The sequence below is a fragment of the Rhizophagus irregularis genome, chromosome 28, assembly GCF_026210795.1.
Source record: "Rhizophagus irregularis chromosome 28, complete sequence".
NCBI classification, from domain to species: domain Eukaryota; kingdom Fungi; phylum Glomeromycota; class Glomeromycetes; order Glomerales; family Glomeraceae; genus Rhizophagus; species Rhizophagus irregularis.
Window position 1 is genome coordinate 123533 of NC_089456.1, and position 19328 is coordinate 142860.

Consider the following 19328-nt stretch of genomic DNA (forward strand, 5'->3'; position numbering starts at 1 on the left):
AATATTATGATTTTAAGAAACAAAACACTTTCAAAAAAATTTAAAGAAAGAACTAACTTAAAAATATTATCATTTTTATTATTCTTTACAAAATCCCGGAATTACCTGCTCTAACTATTATCCCAAGGTTATGTATTAAATTTTAAATATATTTTACAAAGAGTACATTTTATTAATCATGATTGTTTTTTTTATTTTTTATATATATATATATATATATTTTAAAATTGAAAATGACGTATCCATCCACTCACATACGAGAAAAAAAGAATAAAAAAGAGAAGAAAAGAATAAAAAAAAAAGGAAGAAAAGAAACGTACTCCACTCATCCATAATAATCCACTAATAAAAAATTATTATTATTAATGTATAATAAATAATAAACATACTTTACTAAAAATAGCCAATTTTTTGAAATGATTTTGTAATAATTTTAAAATACTACTAAAATACATTTAATATATTAAAATGTTTTTATTATACTTTAGTTATTATTTTGTAATTGTATTGTATCTAGGTCTATAAAAATATCTCAAAACAATATCACAATAATTTTTTAATGCTTTTATTATTATTTTATTATTATAATATAACTAACTTTGATATTATTTTAATATTTTAATTTCAAAAATACCTTAAATATATTTTGATATATTTTAAAAATTTTACAAAATAATTGCACAATTGTTTTGAAAGTTATTGTATCTAGGTCTATAAAAATATTTCAAAAAATTGGCAATTTTTAGTAAAGTATATTACAATAAAAATATTTTTGTGATGTTAATTCAGTGTTGATATAATATCATTACGATGTAGTTACGATATTAAATAAATGTAAAACATTTTTTGTAATATTAATTCGATATTAATATGATATTATTATGATGTAGTTACGATATCAAATAAAATTGTAATATTAATTCAATGTTAATACGACATCACTACGATGTGGCTACGATATCAAATAGATGTAAAATATTTTTAATATTTTTGCAATATTAATTCGATGTTAATATGATATCACTACGATATGGCTACGATGTGGTTACGATATCAAATAAAATGTCAAATATTTTGCAATATTAATTTGATGTTAATATGATATCACTACGATGTGGTTACGATATCAAATAAAATGTCAAATATTTTTGCAATATTAATTCGATGTTAATATGATATCACTACGATGTGGTTACGATATCAAATAAAATGTCAAATATTTTGTCAATGTTAATACAATATCACTACGACATGGTTACGATATCAAATAAATGTCAAATATTTTTGTAATATTAATTCAATGTTAATACGACATTACTACAATGTGGTTACGTGATAATATTTACATCGCATAATGATCGCAGCGATATCGCAGAGATATCGAACTAATCAATGTCGATTAAATACAGTTACGACTAACTTAACGACGTCGAATCTATCTTTTATCAAAATATCGTAATGATATCGTAATGATATCATTGCGATATCTAATCAATATCGATTGTAAACTCCAAGTTTCAGCAAAGTAAGTAATATTTTTTTAATTATAGATTTATAAAATTAAAAAGTAAGATCATGCAACTTAATATTTTTACTTCTTTAAAAAATATTATTTTTAATAAATGTAAACAACGTTGAAAAAAAATGTATTATCCTGCTATTATTATTGCTTATTATTTAGATTTAAGATATTGTGGTCAAGAATTAGCAAAAGAATATTTTTTTTCAAAAGTTACAGAAATGACATGAATCAGAATTTAAATGGTTAATTGACAAAAAAATTATTATGGTTTAATAACAAAACAGGTCCATTCAGTATATCAATGTTTTAAGAATTAGAAGCAATAAAAAATCCACTTAATTGGTGGACTGGATTGCAAAAAGAAATACCAGTTCTTGGTAAATTTGCAATACAAATAATGTCAATTCTAGCATCAAGTGTTGCTTCAGAATATAATTAATTAAATTTAACTTTATTCAAAATATTAGAAGAAACAGATTAATAAATATAAACAGAACTTTTTAAATTAGTGTCTATATATGTTAATCTTTGTTTAACTAATAGTTAAAAATTAAATGATAATATTGAAGAAGAAGTTTAAGAAAATGAAGATGAAATTATAGAAGAATCTACTAGGAAAAGTAAAATTGTGAAAAGCTAAATATATCATAATATAATAAATTACACATTATTATAATTATATTTTATATAACTACAGGTAATATTACTAGTAAATTTATTTAATATTTTTTATATTATTGAACATTAAATTTATTTCATTATTATTGTATTATTTTTATATAAATTTTACAACTACAAAAATAATGTTAAATTTTAATTTTTTTAATTAAAAAGAATTAAAATAAGTTAAATTTTATAAAAACAAATAAGTAGTTAAAAGGAAATTAATCATTAAAAATTTATATTTTATATATTTTTTATATATAAAATATGAATTTTTTGACAATCAATTTCTTCTTAACTACTAATCTGATTTTTATAAATTTTGGCTTATTTGAATCCTTTTAATGCAAAAAATTAGAAACTAAAATTTATTTTACTACAGTTATTCTAAATAAAAACTTCAGTTATTTAGAATTGAACATTTTAACTATTTTTACAATTTTTTAATTTATAATTCTGAACAATTTTGATTATAATATTACTTAAATAATTTATAAATTAACTTACTTATCCCTTAAACTGTAGGGGTTAAAATTAATTTTAAAAATTTTTGAATTTTTAAAATATCTTAAGATCTAGTGATCGTAGAAAGATGAAATTATATTTGCTAGATTCCTCTTATTAAAGCACATTTAATGGTAATAAAATTATAACTCCAGAATTGATAGATAAAAAGTTATCTTAATTTATAAATTTTTAGATTTTATAAGTTATCCTGTCATATAATATTTGTAGAAAGACAATTTTATTTCTATCAGATTCTTCTCATTAAGACGCATCAAATGGTGGTAATTTTATATTTCTAGGATTAATGGATAAAAAGATATTTCAATTTGAAAAATTTAGCTACTATTTGTTATAATTTGTCAATCATTTACTTTTGAAAAATCATTAATCAAATTGAATTTTTTTTCGATTTTTACTTAGAAAATACTATAGAATTTATTACAAAAATATCTGTTTATGTAATAAAATATTTTAAGATATTTAAAAGTGTCTTTAATTAAAAAACAAAATTGCAGGCAGATTTGGCTGCAAAACAGTTTAAGGCAGTGTTGGCACTTGGCCGTTTGGCCGGGATTGGCCATTTGGCCATTTGGCCGCGGCCAAATGCCAATACAGCCTTAATAAAATATTAGTATTTTGTTATTTGACCAAATTTGGCCGGGGTTAGCCATTAGCCGTTTTGCCATTTTGGCCGGCCAAATCGGCCAAAAAAATTCTTGACCACGGCCAAATGCCAACGGGATAGTATCAATTTTAAGTATAACTTTTTAATTTTTCATTTATCTTTAAATATAATTAAAAATAATAAATTTAATAAAATTACATATTGATGTTATTTATATTATATAATTGTTATATATATTATTTATGTTATATAACTGTTATATATCCATCTTTAATATCAGCTAATACTACTATATCTTGTGAATCGCAACTACAAGCAATAGAAATCTTCTTCAAGAATAACACAGATTGGTTATTAATTAAATACGAGCGTAAAATGATTTTAACTTTTACTATGAAAATAAACGAACATATATTATATAATTGCTCTGCTCCTATTATTCAAAGAATATTCTTAAGTAGCTTCGACAATATCTCTCTAACTTTGAAGTTAAGTATTGTATTAACTTTAAGATAAGTGGGTTCAAGGACTAGAATACGTTTCTGTTCTAAGACAATTACATGACATATTGACAAACCATCAAGTAGTTAGCTACTTATTACATATATATTAGCTAGTAATAGTAAAGTATGCCTTTCCTTATTAATTATTCTTGAATAGACATATATTATTGCTATAACACAACTGAATGCTTATATACCAACTGTTTGTCAAACTACATATTATGTTATGGTTCATCTTTGTTTTTTTATAGTTAATGGGTGTAGAATAGTTTAACACAGGTCGAAAAGTGAAAAATCAGGTATCAATCAGTCACCAATCAGTCACCAATCAGGTAGCTGATTGGTGACTGATTGGTGACTGATTGGTGACAGATTGGCATTTTTGCCAAATACTGTCACCAATCAGGCAGTTTGCTAACTTTGATCCAGTAATCAGAAAAGAATGAAATATAGCTCATTGGAATCATCTCAACAAGATGAATCTAATGGTAGTAAAATCGCATTTCTAGGATTAATACTTAAAGAGATATTAAGTAAAATATAAAAATAAAAATGTATCATTTATATTTTATTTAATTTTTTATTAACTATTAATCCTAGAAATGCGATTTTGCTACCATTAGATTCATCTTGTTGAGACGATTCCAATGAGTCATATTTCATTTTTTTCTGATCACTGGATCAAAAGTTAGCAAACTACCTGATTGGTAATGGTATTTGGCAAAAATGCCAATCTGTTACCAATTAGTCACCAATCAGTTATCTGATTGGTGACCAATTGGTGACTGATTGATGCCTGATTTTTCACTTTTCGACCTGTATAAGTAATGTTAATTTTATACTAATGTCTATTTTTTTTCTAAAGAATAAGAAGTTTTCCAAAAATTTCTGAATATTGATCAATAAAAACTTGACAATGAAAAAATTCAATATAAGATATTGGTGAACCATCCATATTAACTGATATTTTGATCAAACCACTAAATTTCTGGTTTATTATTATGAATAAATTAACTATGATCTAATTGTGGCTGATGAGATATTCCAGTAAATGAAATTATATGTAAGATTAACTACTACCAAAGTTATCAAAAGATTTTTGAACAGCTGTGAAATAAGCTTGCTAAAATAGTTAACAAGAATCAGTAATGCTATTAATCTTGAAACTGACTGATTGCTATATTTAATTCCAATGATTTTTTAATTTAGACAAATTGGAACATCAAAAGTAATGACGTAATCACAAATATCAGAAATAATATCTGTTTATAGTAACTGAATACATTAAGAAGAATGAAGTATGGTATTTACATAATGTTATGTTTTTTTAAAAAAATTGGATTATATTGTAATCTAAACTAAATTTGGTCTGATTCTTCAATTCCACTATTTAGGCCACTAACACATCTGTAAATATGATGAATGTTTCAAATATTTTAAATAATCTGAAAAGTAATGAAATAGAGTCTTACACATCTTATACAACATCTACAATTCTAACAACTTCTCTATTTCACAACTATGAAATTTCAAGTATCTCAAACAATTTAAGTAATGAAGTTGAGCTTTACTTAACATCAAAAACTCCTACAACTTCTTCATTCCACAGCTATGAAATTTCAAGTATACATGCCATCCAAATTATTTTGGACTGCCGTAATTATAAGTAAAATCCCAAATTCAATTATAACATCCCAAATTATTTTGGCACTTTACATAGTAAATTATATATAAACTAAATGAATTATAACATCCCAAATTATAATTATGACATCCCAAAATAATTTGGGCAGCATGTATAATTTCAAGTATCTTAAACAATTCAAATAATAAAGTTAAGTTTCACTCAATACTAAAAACTCTGACTCTTATATTCACAGCTATAAAGTTTCAAGTATTTTAAACAATTCAAGTAATGAAGTTGAACTTCACTCAATACCAAAAACTTCTATAACTCCTTCTTCTCCTTCATCTCACAATTATAAATAATCACAATTCATGGTAACTAATAATAAATACATAGATATGATTTGGTCTTTCTAGAAGTTTGATGCAATTATTTGCAAAATAGATATCAAAGAAAAATTAATAGGCTTATGCGAGAAAGAAAAGAAAGCAAAGGTGAAATTATCATTAAGTTATGGTATTGTCAATTTGAATAATAGTAGAATCATGGATGTCTTGGGACAATCTGTAAAGTTTTATTTTGAAGCAAAAATGAAGAAATATAAATCACAAATAACCATGTCAAAAGAAGCTTTAGAAACTTTGAAGTATTTAAATGTAATAGTATATATTAATTAAAACATAAAAAATAGCTTAATATTGTTGCTTATAATTAATATATTTAGATATCCTTTGCTAAAAATAGCTATTTTTTTGATATGCTTTTGACATAGCTATAATATTATTTTTACATAGTTTTAATGCATTATGTCAACCATTAAAACCATGTTATCTAGGCTTATAATTTCATGTCAAAATAATATCAAAAAATTACAATGATTTTGTAATTGATTTGTAATTATTTTGTAATAGTTTTATAATAGCTTTATAATTTATTTTTAATAAATTTATAATACAATTTATTGATTTGCAATTGTTTGCATAATAGTTTTATAATGAATCTGTAATAGTTTTTTAATTAATAGTTACGCATACTGTTATTAGTCAAAAAACTACATAATTCTTCACAAAGTATATTTAACGTCCGTAGACGTCCTACCCAACACGTAAAAGTCCAATGTACCTTAACAGCATTTCAGGGGTTCCTATATTTCAGTATAATAAAGATATTTTATTCTTCTATAATTTCTAGCAAATAGAATTCTAAAGCCAGTTCTACAAAAAAAAATTGAAACCCGATTAATAGTAGCTATCTAAAAAAAAAGTAAAAATGAACTGTTAGAACCTTTTGTTGAAATGCGTAAATTAAGAATTAAAAGACGAAGTTTCATAGGAGGTAGTCCTGTCTTTTGGTTCTTCTGCGTATCAGATTGGAAATGCATAACCTTGATTTCTATTTAAGGGTATTTTATAGTTTGGAATATTTTTTTCTTCATTCAGAAGCGCAAGAAGCCGTCAATGAAACTAAAAAGGAAATTCTGAAAGGTTTCGGCCAATCAAATCAAATGCCGAAAATGCCGAAAATAGGCCGAAACTCGGTCTTAATTTTGGCCAAAATTAAAATTCGGCCAAAATTATGATATTGTGTCACGTGACATTACACAAATTTCAAAAAAAGGAAATTTTGTTTTCCAGTAAAATCGGAGAAATGTGTCGCACAAATGTTACACAGATTTCTACAAAAGGAAATTTACATGTCGATCATTATTCCAGCCAGAATTATAGTATTAATGTTGGCCAATAATTTCGGCCAAATTTCGGCCTTTCGGTAAAAGTTTTGGCATTGTATAATTTCGGCAAATTTACTTTTAATTGCCTAAACTTTCAGTTTTAAAAAGTTTCGGCCTTGGCCTAAACTACTTGATTTTGGCAAGCAACCTTAGTAAGATGGATTGGAAGAGTATAGGTAAGAGAGTATGTGCTATAGAAAGTATATGATTAGTAATACTATTACGAAGATGATTGCATGCTGAAAAAAGATGAAATTAGTTTGCTTACGCAGTCCAGTAATAGAGCGCAAGTGGGGTAATGCTAAAGTAGTATTGGAGATATCAGTTCTCCCAATTACCTGCGGGCTCAAAAGACCAGGACTGGTTTTTTTTTCAAAACTGGCTGTTGTTTTTTTATACGAGTATTGGCCTCATGAAAAAGGGAATCTTTCTCTGATAATGCCTTTTCTAGGCGAGCATTGGCATCTTGAAGGTGGTGGTCTTTTTCTGATATTACTTTTTGCAACACCTCTATTATATCTTCCTTAGCAAGTTTTTTATCAAGTTCCATTACTTTATCTTTGATCTCAGTTCACAGACAATACTTCTTAAATTATCATGCGGCCCTCAATCTCGTAACTTTGGCATTTCTACTGGCTTTTCTATCACTCCTCCCATTACATCCAAATCATGATATGTACGCTCTAGATCTATGTCCTCCAACTTACCTTCCAATTTACGTATTTTAGTTTCAAGAAAGAATCTGGACCTTATCAGGCGGACGAAGTTTCGGTTTTCACAAAGTTAGCTCTCTCTCAGTATTTTAATATTGGATTTGAGCGATTTGATTTTAGCAGAATATTTGGCTTTGAGCTCAGTATTAGCTGTATTCAGCCGACTAAACTTATTGTTAAAGCCTGAACAGATTCCTTCACTCGCTCTAAATATATATCCTGCAGGTCTTTATAATCATTAGCAATATCAGAAGCAGTTTTGATGTTACCGCGCAATGCTTTCTCAAGTTCTGATTTGCGGATGCTATCAAGCCGATTACCCGAGGGTAGTGTTGTCACGGGACAATGTCTGGGACATGTTACACAAAAAAGAAATGATAACCCCTCGAAATTTTTCTATGATAGCCTTGTTCGATACTTAGCAAAAATGTTTAGCATCCAATTACACACGTCAAATGATCAAAAATAGGCAAAAAAAATGGCGCAAATCGCATAAACTATTCGCAAATTTGTATAAACTATTTACAAATAGTATAGGTTAATTCGTAAATAGCCAAAAACAGCCAAGAATAGCCAAGAATAGCCACTGCTTTTCGCGCCATTTTTTTTGCCAATTTTTAGCATTTCGACCTGTGTTATGCATAAATATATATAATTTTTGTAGAGAATTTTAAGTTACAGAAGAGTACGGACAGAGTGCGGACATGTCCAGGACAACCAAAAAAAGCTGCAGACATCAAAAATGTACAACACTGCCCGAGGGGGTGTGTTTACTTAGTGGACCCTCAACCACCTCTCTATTTTCGATATCTCTTAAAGTATGTACATTGGGCATATTTTTTTTTCAGCTTAATCATTAGTATACTAAAAAAAATATGAGCAAAATTTTGAGACTGCGCAGTAAGCACTTTATTTTTTATGGATACTATGATAGCATATTACCAATATTAGCATAATACTGATACTACCATATAACTGATACTAATACTACCAATACTATTGATACTACTATATTATCGACACTAGCATAGTACTGATACTACCATATAACTGATACTAATACTATCGATACTACCGATATTAGTATAGTACTGATACTATTGTATTACTGATATTACCATAGTATCAATATTTTTTGTGGATTTTTTATTTATAGTGAAAAAAAAAATCTTTAGAGATTAGCTACTAATATGATTACACCCCGCTTAAAACACATATTAGTTCCAGGGCTAGATACTTATCCTCCGCAGATTACAAAGATATCATGCAATATCGTGATATGAAGTCTAAACCTTTAGCTCAGCTAAGTAAAAAATATAATATATCGAATAGTCGCTTATATCAAATTTGGAGAGGACAAGAGTTTAATAGGATTCAATGGAATGATTTAGCAGTCACATCAAGTATGAATGTTATAGATAAACAGAATAAGGAGCACCAAACTGAAAGAGATTTTCAAAATAAATTTAATACTGCCTTTACAGCACTGGAAAACAAGATACACGATGCTGAAATTAGCAAATCTACTGATCCAGTTTCGGAAGAAAGTGCAAGTAGTAAGGCAAAAAAGACTGAAGGAAAGAAACAATTCCAAGGGGGTCAATCAATACCTGGAACAAAAAAAGAAATTATTTCACCTACTGACCCCTCTGAAGATGTCTTGGATTTGTATAAGAGAACCAATAATACTTTAGAAAAAATTAAAGCATCAGGTCATCCTCTTATTTCCAAATAGTTATTCGTCCTATTCAATCTGACTGCGTAAACTATTATAGTATCCTATGATTTCCAAATTCGATTGAATGCTAGAAAATAATGCCTTTTTGAGCTCTTTCATACGAATTGCTATATCCTCATAACTCATACAATTTATGCATTTTTTTTAAGTCCTTCTCACCAGTTAGACTAGAAGAATCGTAGATACTTGGTCCTGCTCCTCTTTTGGCAGATCCTTGACTACCGGAGCCTTGCTAAAGGTTAGGATAATATATGCTTTTCTATGTAACTTTATGTGGAACTGGTTTTTATTTGGCTCGAGAATACCTTGAACCTTTTGAATGTTTGACATACCAAAAAATAGCATTGGTTCTGTTTCACCATTATCAATACGAACAAAATTTCCAATGACTGTGACTGTCTTATCTTCTTTATCCTTCAAGGTAACTGGCACGTCTGTATACCATCCTAATGAATCGGTAATATGCTTGGAATTGCCCTTTATGGCAAAATTAGATGGTTTATCAGCCTTCCATCCAAGCGCTTTGATTGCTGGATCATTTATACCACCAAACTCACTGCCAAAATCTAAAAAAGATTCAGAAATAGTTAAGTCATTTATATTAGCATCCAAATATTGTAAAGATGATAATCACTCATCTGATTCTTTCGTTTCCTCTTCTTGAGCCTTTCGAGACAAGCACATTTTTCGTATTGGTGGTGAGAGTTTAGACAATAGCTGATCGTACGTTTCAGGTTGGCTAGATTCTAGAGGTGAGATTGCATTAGTATCACCGGTTAACTTATATGAAGCGCCTCTCGGTTCATTTACCTGTTTTTTTTTACCAGTGGGTCATATCCAATTCATCTATTATCATTCTCATCATAACCACCCCACCATTTTCCTCACCATCTGAATCGGAGGAACTATAAGTGTAAGAGGCGTAAAATATGACCGAGTGAATTTAGATTGATTGAGCTATTGGTCTTTTTGGACAACTTCCTTTGCTATGGCCCGTTTCTTCACAAATTTCACATTTTTGTATAAATACTTTTTTCTGAAATAGATCAGCTAACTGATTTACATTATTCTGAGTTTCTTCAAGTCCTTCTTCAATCCTATCAAATCTAGCAGAATTATTGTTTCGCTGTGGACGAGGTCTTTGAAAAGGTTTTACAGGATAATCTGAGTCTAAATCTTCCTTACTTAATAAACCTATTTCTTTTAAGTATTCTGATACATAATAATTCTTGAGACCTTCCTCTGTTTTCAATGAAGATGGTGGACCTTTTGGCTGTCTAACTGGTTCAACAGTTTGTGGGGTAGATACTTGCTGAGCCATTTGCGATTGTAATTCTGTAACTTTCTTTACTAATGCCTGGTTTTCAGTTTTTTGTTGTGCCAATGCATTTTGAATTGCTTTTTGCATATCTTCTAAAGAAATTCCTTGCTGTTGCGGGGCTGAAACAGGTGAGGGTTCATATATTTCTTGAGATGCTCGATTAGATACTAGAGGGTCAGGTAATCTATCTTTTTTATGTCTTGCTATTCGGCGTAATTCTATCTCATAAAGCTTTTTAGCTAATTTATCCAATCGGCAAATGTTCACCAATATCCTCAGCTTTTTCAAGCCATGAGAGTGGAAGCGCATCTAAGAACTTTCACGTAATTCTTCAGGTCTATAGTTGGTCATCTTCCCCTATTCGTAATAATTTTCTATACAATTCATCTATAGTCATATTCCCTTTCTAATTGTTCTATACATCAAATCCCGAAGCTCCTCCTCCACTGTAGGAAAATGTGTTTTTAGCCACCATATGGCTTGACCAAAACGAATACCAGCTACAACTACCGTAGTACCATTATTAGCATTTAGTGCATTAACAGCAATATTAGCAGGACGACCATCTGCTATACGCCAATCTTCATTCCAGGGACTTTCTACAGCTTTCAACTTGACTATTGCAGTTCCTGGTTGGCCAAAAGCTTCATTCAATGCTTGATTTCCTATTTGACCTGCATTTCGCCCATTTACTACTACTAAGTTAGCCTGCCCTGTATTATCAAGTAAGTTTGCTAATTCCCAATTCTGCTTTGTAGTAATCTCTTCGTCAAACCATTCTAAGGCTCTTCCTCTCATATAGCCTTTTAAATATCCTATAGCTACTTCTCTTCCTGTGGGTGGACCTCCTGCATTATCTGCTGGATCTACCCCTTGATTTTGCAGATATAATCTTAGTTTCGCTAAAAAATCTGGAATACTATCATCCCAGTCAAAAAATGGTTGTGGGATTCCTGCCATGTTTATTTAATTTGGTGGATTATTCTGTAACGCTAAAATTTGTCCCTGCAAATTAAAATTATTCTGGCACTCTGCTTGGGTCTTATTTTTCCATTTCTCATATCGCTCATAGAGCTTGTCACGATTAAATTCTAACAGACCTATATCCCCTCTATTTTGCTGTAAGTGATGGGCATTTCGCTAATACAGCAATTGTAAGGCAAATTTTTCCTGTAGCAATATACCAATACAGGTTCGCTTTCCTGTTATATTGTCTAACATTCTATTTACTTGATTTCGAGCATTGGTCCGCAACTGATAAAGGTCAGCAATAACCATTTGTTTCACTCCTTCAGCATTTTGCTTTCGTATAATTTCATTATTATGTTCAGCCTCTGCATCATATTGCCTTCGTTGCTCACGGACTAAATCCTGATGCAAATTATTCTCTTTTCGGTGAATCTGCCTTGTCGCCCTTTTTATTTGATCAGCTAAGATTTCTCTACTTATTGTTGTATTATTCAGATAACCATCTATTGCATTTGCTAGCTCTGTGATGGTAGCCATTTCTATGTTAATATTAGGATTATACAAGTCTGAAGAATTCCCTCGTTCTGGTGAATTTTTTTGTGATGAGATGGTTCTGATCCGGCATCGCAATTTCTCTACCTGCTCCTCAGAATCTACTAACAGTACTCTCATACTAGAAATATGTTTTTCATTATCACGAATATCCTTCTTAGCTTGATATAGTTGCTTTTTTAGGCTGGAAATTTCAGATTTTAGCTCTATTATTTCCTTTTTCGAAGTATTCTCAAGACGTTCTATCTCACCATTAAGAGTTTGGATTTCTTGTTCACAACGGACACATTCATGTTCCAGCTCCCTGATCTGCTTTTCATTTTGGCAGTTACTATCAACTTCTGCTTGCAATTCACTACGGAGCATGGTAGTTCTCCTCCTTCAGCTCAGCTTTATATTTTCAATACGTTCTTTCCGCTGCCAATGCAATGGTTCCCTTCCGAAATGCCATTCTTTTGCGATTATAAAAGAGAATCAGAATGAGCCAACCACAAATCTTGATAGACCCTATTGAGATAAGAGAATTGAAAAAATATCATATTGCGTGGAATATATTATCGCCCAAACTGGCTATCATTCTAATCCCAAATCACAAGAAGATGCGTGTAAAAAAAGAGGGGCACCAATTCTCCTTTAAGTGAATGTAAAGATTTTTAGAAAATCAGAGTCGTACAAAATAATTTAAGCTGGCTCTCAGATAATGGGTTACGCTTCCGTGATGTGAGACGAATCCATGCCTCATTTATTATGGAAGCTGGTAACTTGGCTAGCAATTCAGAATATGCTTGGTTAAATGCCATTATATATTTATACATTGGCGCAAAAAAAATGGAATTCCATGAAATTTCAAAAAATAGACCACCAGGATCAGTTTTATTATAATACAAATAATACATTTATGGCCTTTTTATAAATAAGAAGAGACACGCTAGATGGATCAAAAATTTATGTCACACATGCCTAGGCCATAAGGTGTGGACAATATATTATTTTATTAAGGCAATATTCAGGATCTGGGTTAAGGACTAATCTGGAAAATTCATTCACAATTATTATTCATATCTAGTCACATTATACAACTGGATAAGAGCTGGGAATTTTGTCAGAGAGTCACATGAGATGTATTCCCTTATACTGTTATACACATACATTCATTCCAATATAATTATCCAGTCCAAAATGCGAATATGCTAACCGGATAATTTCATCACGTAGTTTATTCGGATAAGCAGTTACCTGTCTATGATAATATTCAGAAATTTCAATCATTTTTACTGATACTTTGTGGAATCTTACAAATAATTGAATTTTCTTATCTTTTACCCAATCGCCACCTAAAAACTTCTCCTCATCAGTAGTACCATCATTTCTCAGCACATTCCAAATTTGAGATGCGAATGATGCAGGTCTCTTCTTGTAACTCCTCCAAGCCTGTTGGATAACTCTTACATTATTAATTAAGCGATTTACAATCCTTTTCTTAATTTCATTTGAATGTTCATAAGTATAATTATTCAAGCCTTTTCTGAATATAAAACAATATGTTAGATAAATCTCATCAACTCTATCAGAACTGAGCGATGATACACTCTTTCGGCTTAGCGCTCCTCCTTTTTTCACATTCTTTCGTATAGGATTAGAATATGCAAGATACTTTTTAGTGGATTTAGTAATACATTCATTCAGATGCTTATTAGCACATTCGATGGTATTTTCGTGAATAATTACCAAGGAGTCGCATACAGTGCAATAAATATGAAATGAGCGTCTCCCAGCTTTAAATTCCCCATCTTTATATGATCTTTCAATCATCTGGATAAATCAATCTTAGAAAAGTATTTTGGGTTATTTTCAAGAAGTGTCTTAAATGGATAACGAACACGGGAACACCATATTTCTGGTGTTTCACCACTATACCTATATTGCAGATTGTTTAACGCCTGCACTACTACAGGATTCAAACCATTATAGTCGCTAGATTTAGCCATTTTACGGATATATGGAGTTTATAGCAATTTATAGCTGTTTTAGTGATTTTATTGATTTATAGCTGTTTTAAAGACTTATAGTGATTTATAGCAAGTATATTATAATAAAATATCATATTCATTTTTATTCGATTGTTTGGGTGAAAACAGATTCATATTTTTTCTCATGATTAACAGGCGACATCACTCCGGCCAATTTGGCTAAATTAGATCTGAGACAATATAACGGCTAAATTAAAAAATTCGTATCACACGAGATCTCCCTAGCTCCTCGAAACTTAAATCACGAGGAGTTACAGATCAGCCAATCAGATCTCGCCTTTGATCTGCAGGAGAATAGAAGCGGGTAGCAGTTCATCATTTATAGGATTTAAAAATAATTGATAAGTGTATACATTGATTTTATTTGTAGAAACGATAAGCATACATGACTAGATAATGTTAAAACATGGAAAAAACTTCGGCAAGTGTGACCAAGGTGGTCACAGTTGAGTAAAAATTTGATATTCATCAAAATCGGAAAATTTTCGGTAGCTGTGACCATGGCGGTCATATTTGAGTGAATTTTGGCACAGTAGCCTTAATTGTTTCGATTTCAAACCCCGTCTTCTCACATATACACTCAAGCACATGCATGTTAAAAAATAATGAAACTTTATTAAATGCTTTTATTAGTTATAAACCTTGAAATCGTGATATTGATACTCATTACATCATGGATACTTAAATTTCGATTTCGTATAACCAACTAATTTTTCCTTAATTTTTTTTTTTTCGGAGTTTTTTGTGTATCAGGGAGGTTATCCGCCTCTGATTTAATTTCTTTTCGGTTCTTCAACCGCCTCTTTAACCCTTCATTACTAGAAGAATCTATGTTATTTATAGATTCAAAACATCTTCTGATACGTAACTAAATAAAAATAAATTATATTAGATATAAGTTATTAATTGATGAATCAAAATTGAATTGGGAATACCTTCGCAACTAGCATATCGTTCACCATGGTAATTAGTTCATCTATCTCATCCAATTTTGCCGGAATTTTTGTAGAAGGATATCTGCGTAGTCGACAAATAGATCCACATGGAATGTCCATGACTAACTGCTGGAGATATTGACCTGGAATAATAATAAATAAAAGAATATTTATTAGAAGAGAAAAGATAAAACTCTTAAAAGATACTATTCAAATAAGAGGTACAGTATTTTACCGGAGTGAAGGAAGCCTACAATTTCTAGTTGGAGAGATATTACGGAACTAAGTTTGAACTTTTTACTTTTTGGGCTAGCGTATCTCGCATCGTTTTTGGTAGTTTCCTTAATCCATCACTCAAGTACTTCGTTCCGTCTTCTCCATCCCATAATCTACCTTCTTCGCTTATTGCAAACTCATCTGGTGTCCCTAATTCCCGTACCATCACACTTACGGCCAAGAATCTTTCTAACTTCCGAACTTTTTCTTCCCTTATTTTTTCGTTGCCCTGAAGCGCGAGAGCAACCTTCACCGCTAAAAGAAATGGAAATTTCATTAAAAAATTTTATATCTCTATATCCAATAAGCACACTTACCGTATGAATTCTGAATTCACCACATCTAAAAGACAACAGTCTACTATTACGCTCCAGATATTTGTCTTGAACCAGCCCTCTAAGTGTGAATTAGTATAGTCATTAGGCCTAAGTTCATATCGTGGAAGCCTGTAATAACAAATTTTGGTTAGATAATGTAAAGATACTCGCAAAATGCTATCAATTACTCACAAATGAGAGAAAACTTCGTGTATGTAGTGATAGTCGAAATCTCTCTGCGAGTCATAAGAAGGTAAATCGATACCAGCATTGATTAACTTACGTAGACCTTGAGGGGTTTTCTAGAGGACACGATTGTAACATAATGATTAATATCGCTACGCAGATAGTAATAGTAATTGATAATACTCACTTCTCGGTAGCGTAAAAGAAAGTCTAGTAATTTATCATCCACTTGTGGTTCCGGAAGGATATTATATGTATTAATGTGATGCCTGTCAAGATCATTGAAAAGATTCATAATCGTCTCATCGCTTGTATCAATTATAAAGCTGTGCAAGTAGCTGATAGCAAAACTTTATAGATTAGTTGTGATTACAGTATAATAAACTCTGTACATTACTTTAGCTTAAATTATTTACCTTTCGTATTCTAAATTTAGTGTGTACTCGTAGAGAATATCCTCTGCAAACTTTCCAGAAGGTAACTTCCATTTGTTCTCTGGACGTATCTTATGGTATCTTTCTGAGTATTCTGCTTTCATCTTATTTATTTCTTCGATAATTAACCTGCTTCCCTGCTTGTCCCGTTCAGCTTCCACATTGACCTCATCATCATTGTAATCAGGAGTCTCTTCATCGTCACCACCATCTACACGCACAGCGTCACCATCCACGTACTCATCAAACGTAAGATTCTTAAGATCTCGCTTATCACTGTCAGTCCCATCACTGTCTGTGTCTGTTTCTTCGTCACTTTCGTTTCTTATGGTTAAGGGAACAGAGGAACTTGAAGATAACATTTGATATTCGGGTGTTCGCGGGGCTTGAACATTACGGGCCTGTTTTTTCTGCAACATAAAATAATTAGTTTTGCCATTTTCCAACTTTCCGACTAAACGTAACCCATCTGTACCGTTTCATTAACAGAGCTTCTAGCAATGGAACCAATTCCTAAAGAGTTTCCCGACAACGAGTTCCCTGATAGTGTCGAATTGTGGATGATGATTGAGGAACCACCACCTGTTACGCTTGATTTGCGTTTCTGTTCCCAATCTTTGGCACGTTTTTGGTCAGGTTTAGAACCCTAGCAAAGAAGACTCGAGTTAGTGATATTCTTAACTAGCAATGTCACTCCCATCTGATTCTATCCCACTAGGTCAGCGAGGTGCTTATAAGCACTTGGCCTTGAACATAAGATAACCGAATTGGGCTGTCTATGCCCTGGTGGGACCACTGCTAGGTTAGCGAGGTGCTTACAAGCACTTGGCCTTGAACATCAAATAGCCGGATTGGGTTAGCAACTGGGCTATTAGTGCCCCGCATTGGTTTTGTGGCTCAGCGAATATACATATATATCGGCCTTGAATGACAAGAGCCGAGCAATCCTGGACCCCTGCCACGCCACTTATTTTTCGTTCCCATTTCTTAAAAAAAATCCTTACGTTCCTATATCTCTTAAGAAGAGCATCAGCCTTTCTCCTTCTGCATACTTGCTCGTCTTTGTCACCAGCTATAAAGTCGAGGCACCTGATATATTGATTTACTTTCTTATCGAACGGTTCAAGATCGCATTTTTCTAAAAAATCAATAACATCCCAGGATAAATGTTTTTTCGTGAAATAATTCATAATTAACTTCAGACATTTATTTCGCGTGAAAATATAAAAAGAATGACCAATTGGATTACGATGTACTTTCAAAGTCACATGACTGATCGTATCGCCTAATTTTTGGAGATATCCTAATTTTTGGAGATATTGACTACATTTTTAAGATTAATATTATAATGTGTAACTACTTCGAAAATATTTGAAAACGAAACCTTTTATACCATTCAAATGCTTTAACATTATCTTTATTGACACCTATTCCGTATTCAAAGCATTCTCCTAAATTATAAAATGCAAGAAATGTATGATGCTATCAAAGAGGGAGGGAGTACGCGGATCCTAGGCCATTTAATGCGAGTCCCAGCATCAAGTTATTTCTTCGCTCTCTCACACTTTCTAAAAATATCTACAGCTAATTTATTTCTATATCAATTGCTAATTACGAGATTCTCATAACAATGCTCTCTTTCTACACTAGATTTCTGAAATAAATTATCCCACCAATGTCTACAGGATTTTTGTCACGCAGATTATGTAAAATAATATTCCCCGTAATGAAACTTCTCGGGGATTAAGTAATTTCGAATCTATGGATAATTCGGGAGATTAACACTGAGGTAAAATAATAAGAAATGCAATATTTAATATTTCCAATTCATACTTACCATGATTCATTTTCACAACATTCCATTCTTCCTCATATACAAGAAATTTATTGCTTAATTTTTTCTGAGTTATCGCCGTTACGATACTGCGCAAAGTTTCAAGAATTTGGCACGTGAAGATGGTTATTATTTTATTGCCAGAAATTTTATTTGTTATACTGCGCCAAATTCCTGGGGCACATAATATAGTTTTACCAATATAAGTAAGATTTTTCGGCAGGGGCGCCCCGGCTGAAATTATGGTCATGTGATTTATTTCTCTGTAGTATTTTACTGCGCTGTCTTGCCACGTGCCGGCAATCGTGATTTTCTCGGCGAGGATCAAAGTGCCGATATAAAACAAGAAAAGAAATATGCCCGCTTTGTACATCTAAAGGGTCGGGAAAATGGTTAGTATCATGATGTTATGTTTCATGAAGTTAGCCGAGCAATAAACCAACTTACTTTATTTTTACTTTGCGGAAAAAATAGAATTAGTTTGATCAGAAATATTAACGGTGATTATTGGTTAGTTTGATTATGTTTTATAGTTCCGCTTAATTATTTGCTTATATTTGCGCAAGCAGTTAAAAGGGTTCACTATCTGGGCCAGCTCCTTTTATATAAATCGCAAGATCGATTTGGAAGTGTCCTTTTGGGGGAAATTACGTAATAATTTTGAGAATATGCGAGAAAGTTTGAGAATAAATTATTTTGTGCAATTACTTGTTCCCGTGATATATGTATAACATTACCGCGCATTTATTTATCAAGCTACAATTTTAAAACTTGATCGAAAAAATAATAGCACACACATTGCTTCACACAATCTCATCATTCACTCCATGCAAAAAAATTATAAAAC

At 31.1% G+C, this 19328-nt stretch overlaps 6 protein-coding genes across 6 annotated transcripts; 1 reads left to right on the top strand and 5 right to left on the bottom strand.

Moving 5' to 3' along the window:
* Positions 1 to 7522: 7522 nt before the first annotated feature.
* Positions 7523 to 7726, bottom strand: OCT59_018680 (uncharacterized protein; the record flags this gene model as incomplete). The annotated part of the gene is made up of 1 exon (XM_066135551.1): positions 7523 to 7726. The coding sequence occupies one exon, from the start codon at positions 7724 to 7726 to the stop codon at positions 7523 to 7525; it is 204 nt and encodes a 67-aa protein (XP_066004828.1).
* A 1427-nt stretch (positions 7727 to 9153) lies between these two features.
* On the top strand, positions 9154 to 9624 carry OCT59_018681 (uncharacterized protein; the record flags this gene model as incomplete). Its single annotated transcript, XM_025330085.2, has 1 exon — positions 9154 to 9624. One exon carries the CDS (start codon positions 9154 to 9156, stop codon positions 9622 to 9624), a length of 471 nt encoding a protein of 156 aa, XP_025185243.1.
* A 118-nt stretch (positions 9625 to 9742) lies between these two features.
* OCT59_018682 (uncharacterized protein) lies at positions 9743 to 11257 on the bottom strand (the record flags this gene model as incomplete). Its single annotated transcript, XM_066135552.1, has 4 exons — positions 9743 to 9855; positions 9933 to 10183; positions 10262 to 10437; positions 10658 to 11257. The coding sequence occupies 4 exons, from the start codon at positions 11255 to 11257 to the stop codon at positions 9743 to 9745; spliced, it is 1140 nt and encodes a 379-aa protein (XP_066004829.1).
* An 84-nt stretch (positions 11258 to 11341) lies between these two features.
* Positions 11342 to 11908, bottom strand: OCT59_018683 (uncharacterized protein; the record flags this gene model as incomplete). The annotated part of the gene is made up of 1 exon (XM_066135553.1): positions 11342 to 11908. One exon carries the CDS (start codon positions 11906 to 11908, stop codon positions 11342 to 11344), a length of 567 nt encoding a protein of 188 aa, XP_066004830.1.
* Positions 11909 to 13606: 1698 nt separating this feature from the next.
* Positions 13607 to 14281, bottom strand: OCT59_018684 (uncharacterized protein; the record flags this gene model as incomplete). The annotated part of the gene is made up of 1 exon (XM_025331605.2): positions 13607 to 14281. One exon carries the CDS (start codon positions 14279 to 14281, stop codon positions 13607 to 13609), a length of 675 nt encoding a protein of 224 aa, XP_025185241.2.
* Positions 14282 to 15089: 808 nt separating this feature from the next.
* Positions 15090 to 17841, bottom strand: OCT59_018685 (uncharacterized protein). Its single transcript, XM_066135554.1, has 9 exons — positions 17652 to 17841; positions 17123 to 17293; positions 16630 to 17057; positions 16401 to 16551; positions 16220 to 16329; positions 16028 to 16156; positions 15670 to 15965; positions 15435 to 15577; positions 15090 to 15367 (listed from the first exon to the last, which is right to left on the bottom strand). Exons 1-7 carry the CDS (start codon positions 17835 to 17837, stop codon positions 15848 to 15850), a joined length of 1293 nt encoding a protein of 430 aa, XP_066004831.1. The 5' UTR covers positions 17838 to 17841; the 3' UTR covers positions 15090 to 15367; positions 15435 to 15577; positions 15670 to 15847.
* Positions 17842 to 19328: the final 1487 nt, after the last annotated feature.

What these genes read in the sequence shown, in the direction of transcription:
- OCT59_018685 (XM_066135554.1), bottom strand. Translation starts at nt 17,837, where the DNA reads ATGAATTATTTCACGAAAAAACATTTATCCTGGGATGTTATTGATTTT. An exon ending in TTCTTAAGAGATATAGGAAC is followed by an intron (nt 17,294 to 17,651) that starts GTAAGGATTTTT and finishes CTTCTTTGCTAG; the next exon opens with GGTTCTAAACCTGACCAAAA. An exon ending in CTAAATTTAGAATACGAAAG is followed by an intron (nt 16,552 to 16,629) that starts GTAAATAATTTA and finishes TTTTGCTATCAG; the next exon opens with CTACTTGCACAGCTTTATAA.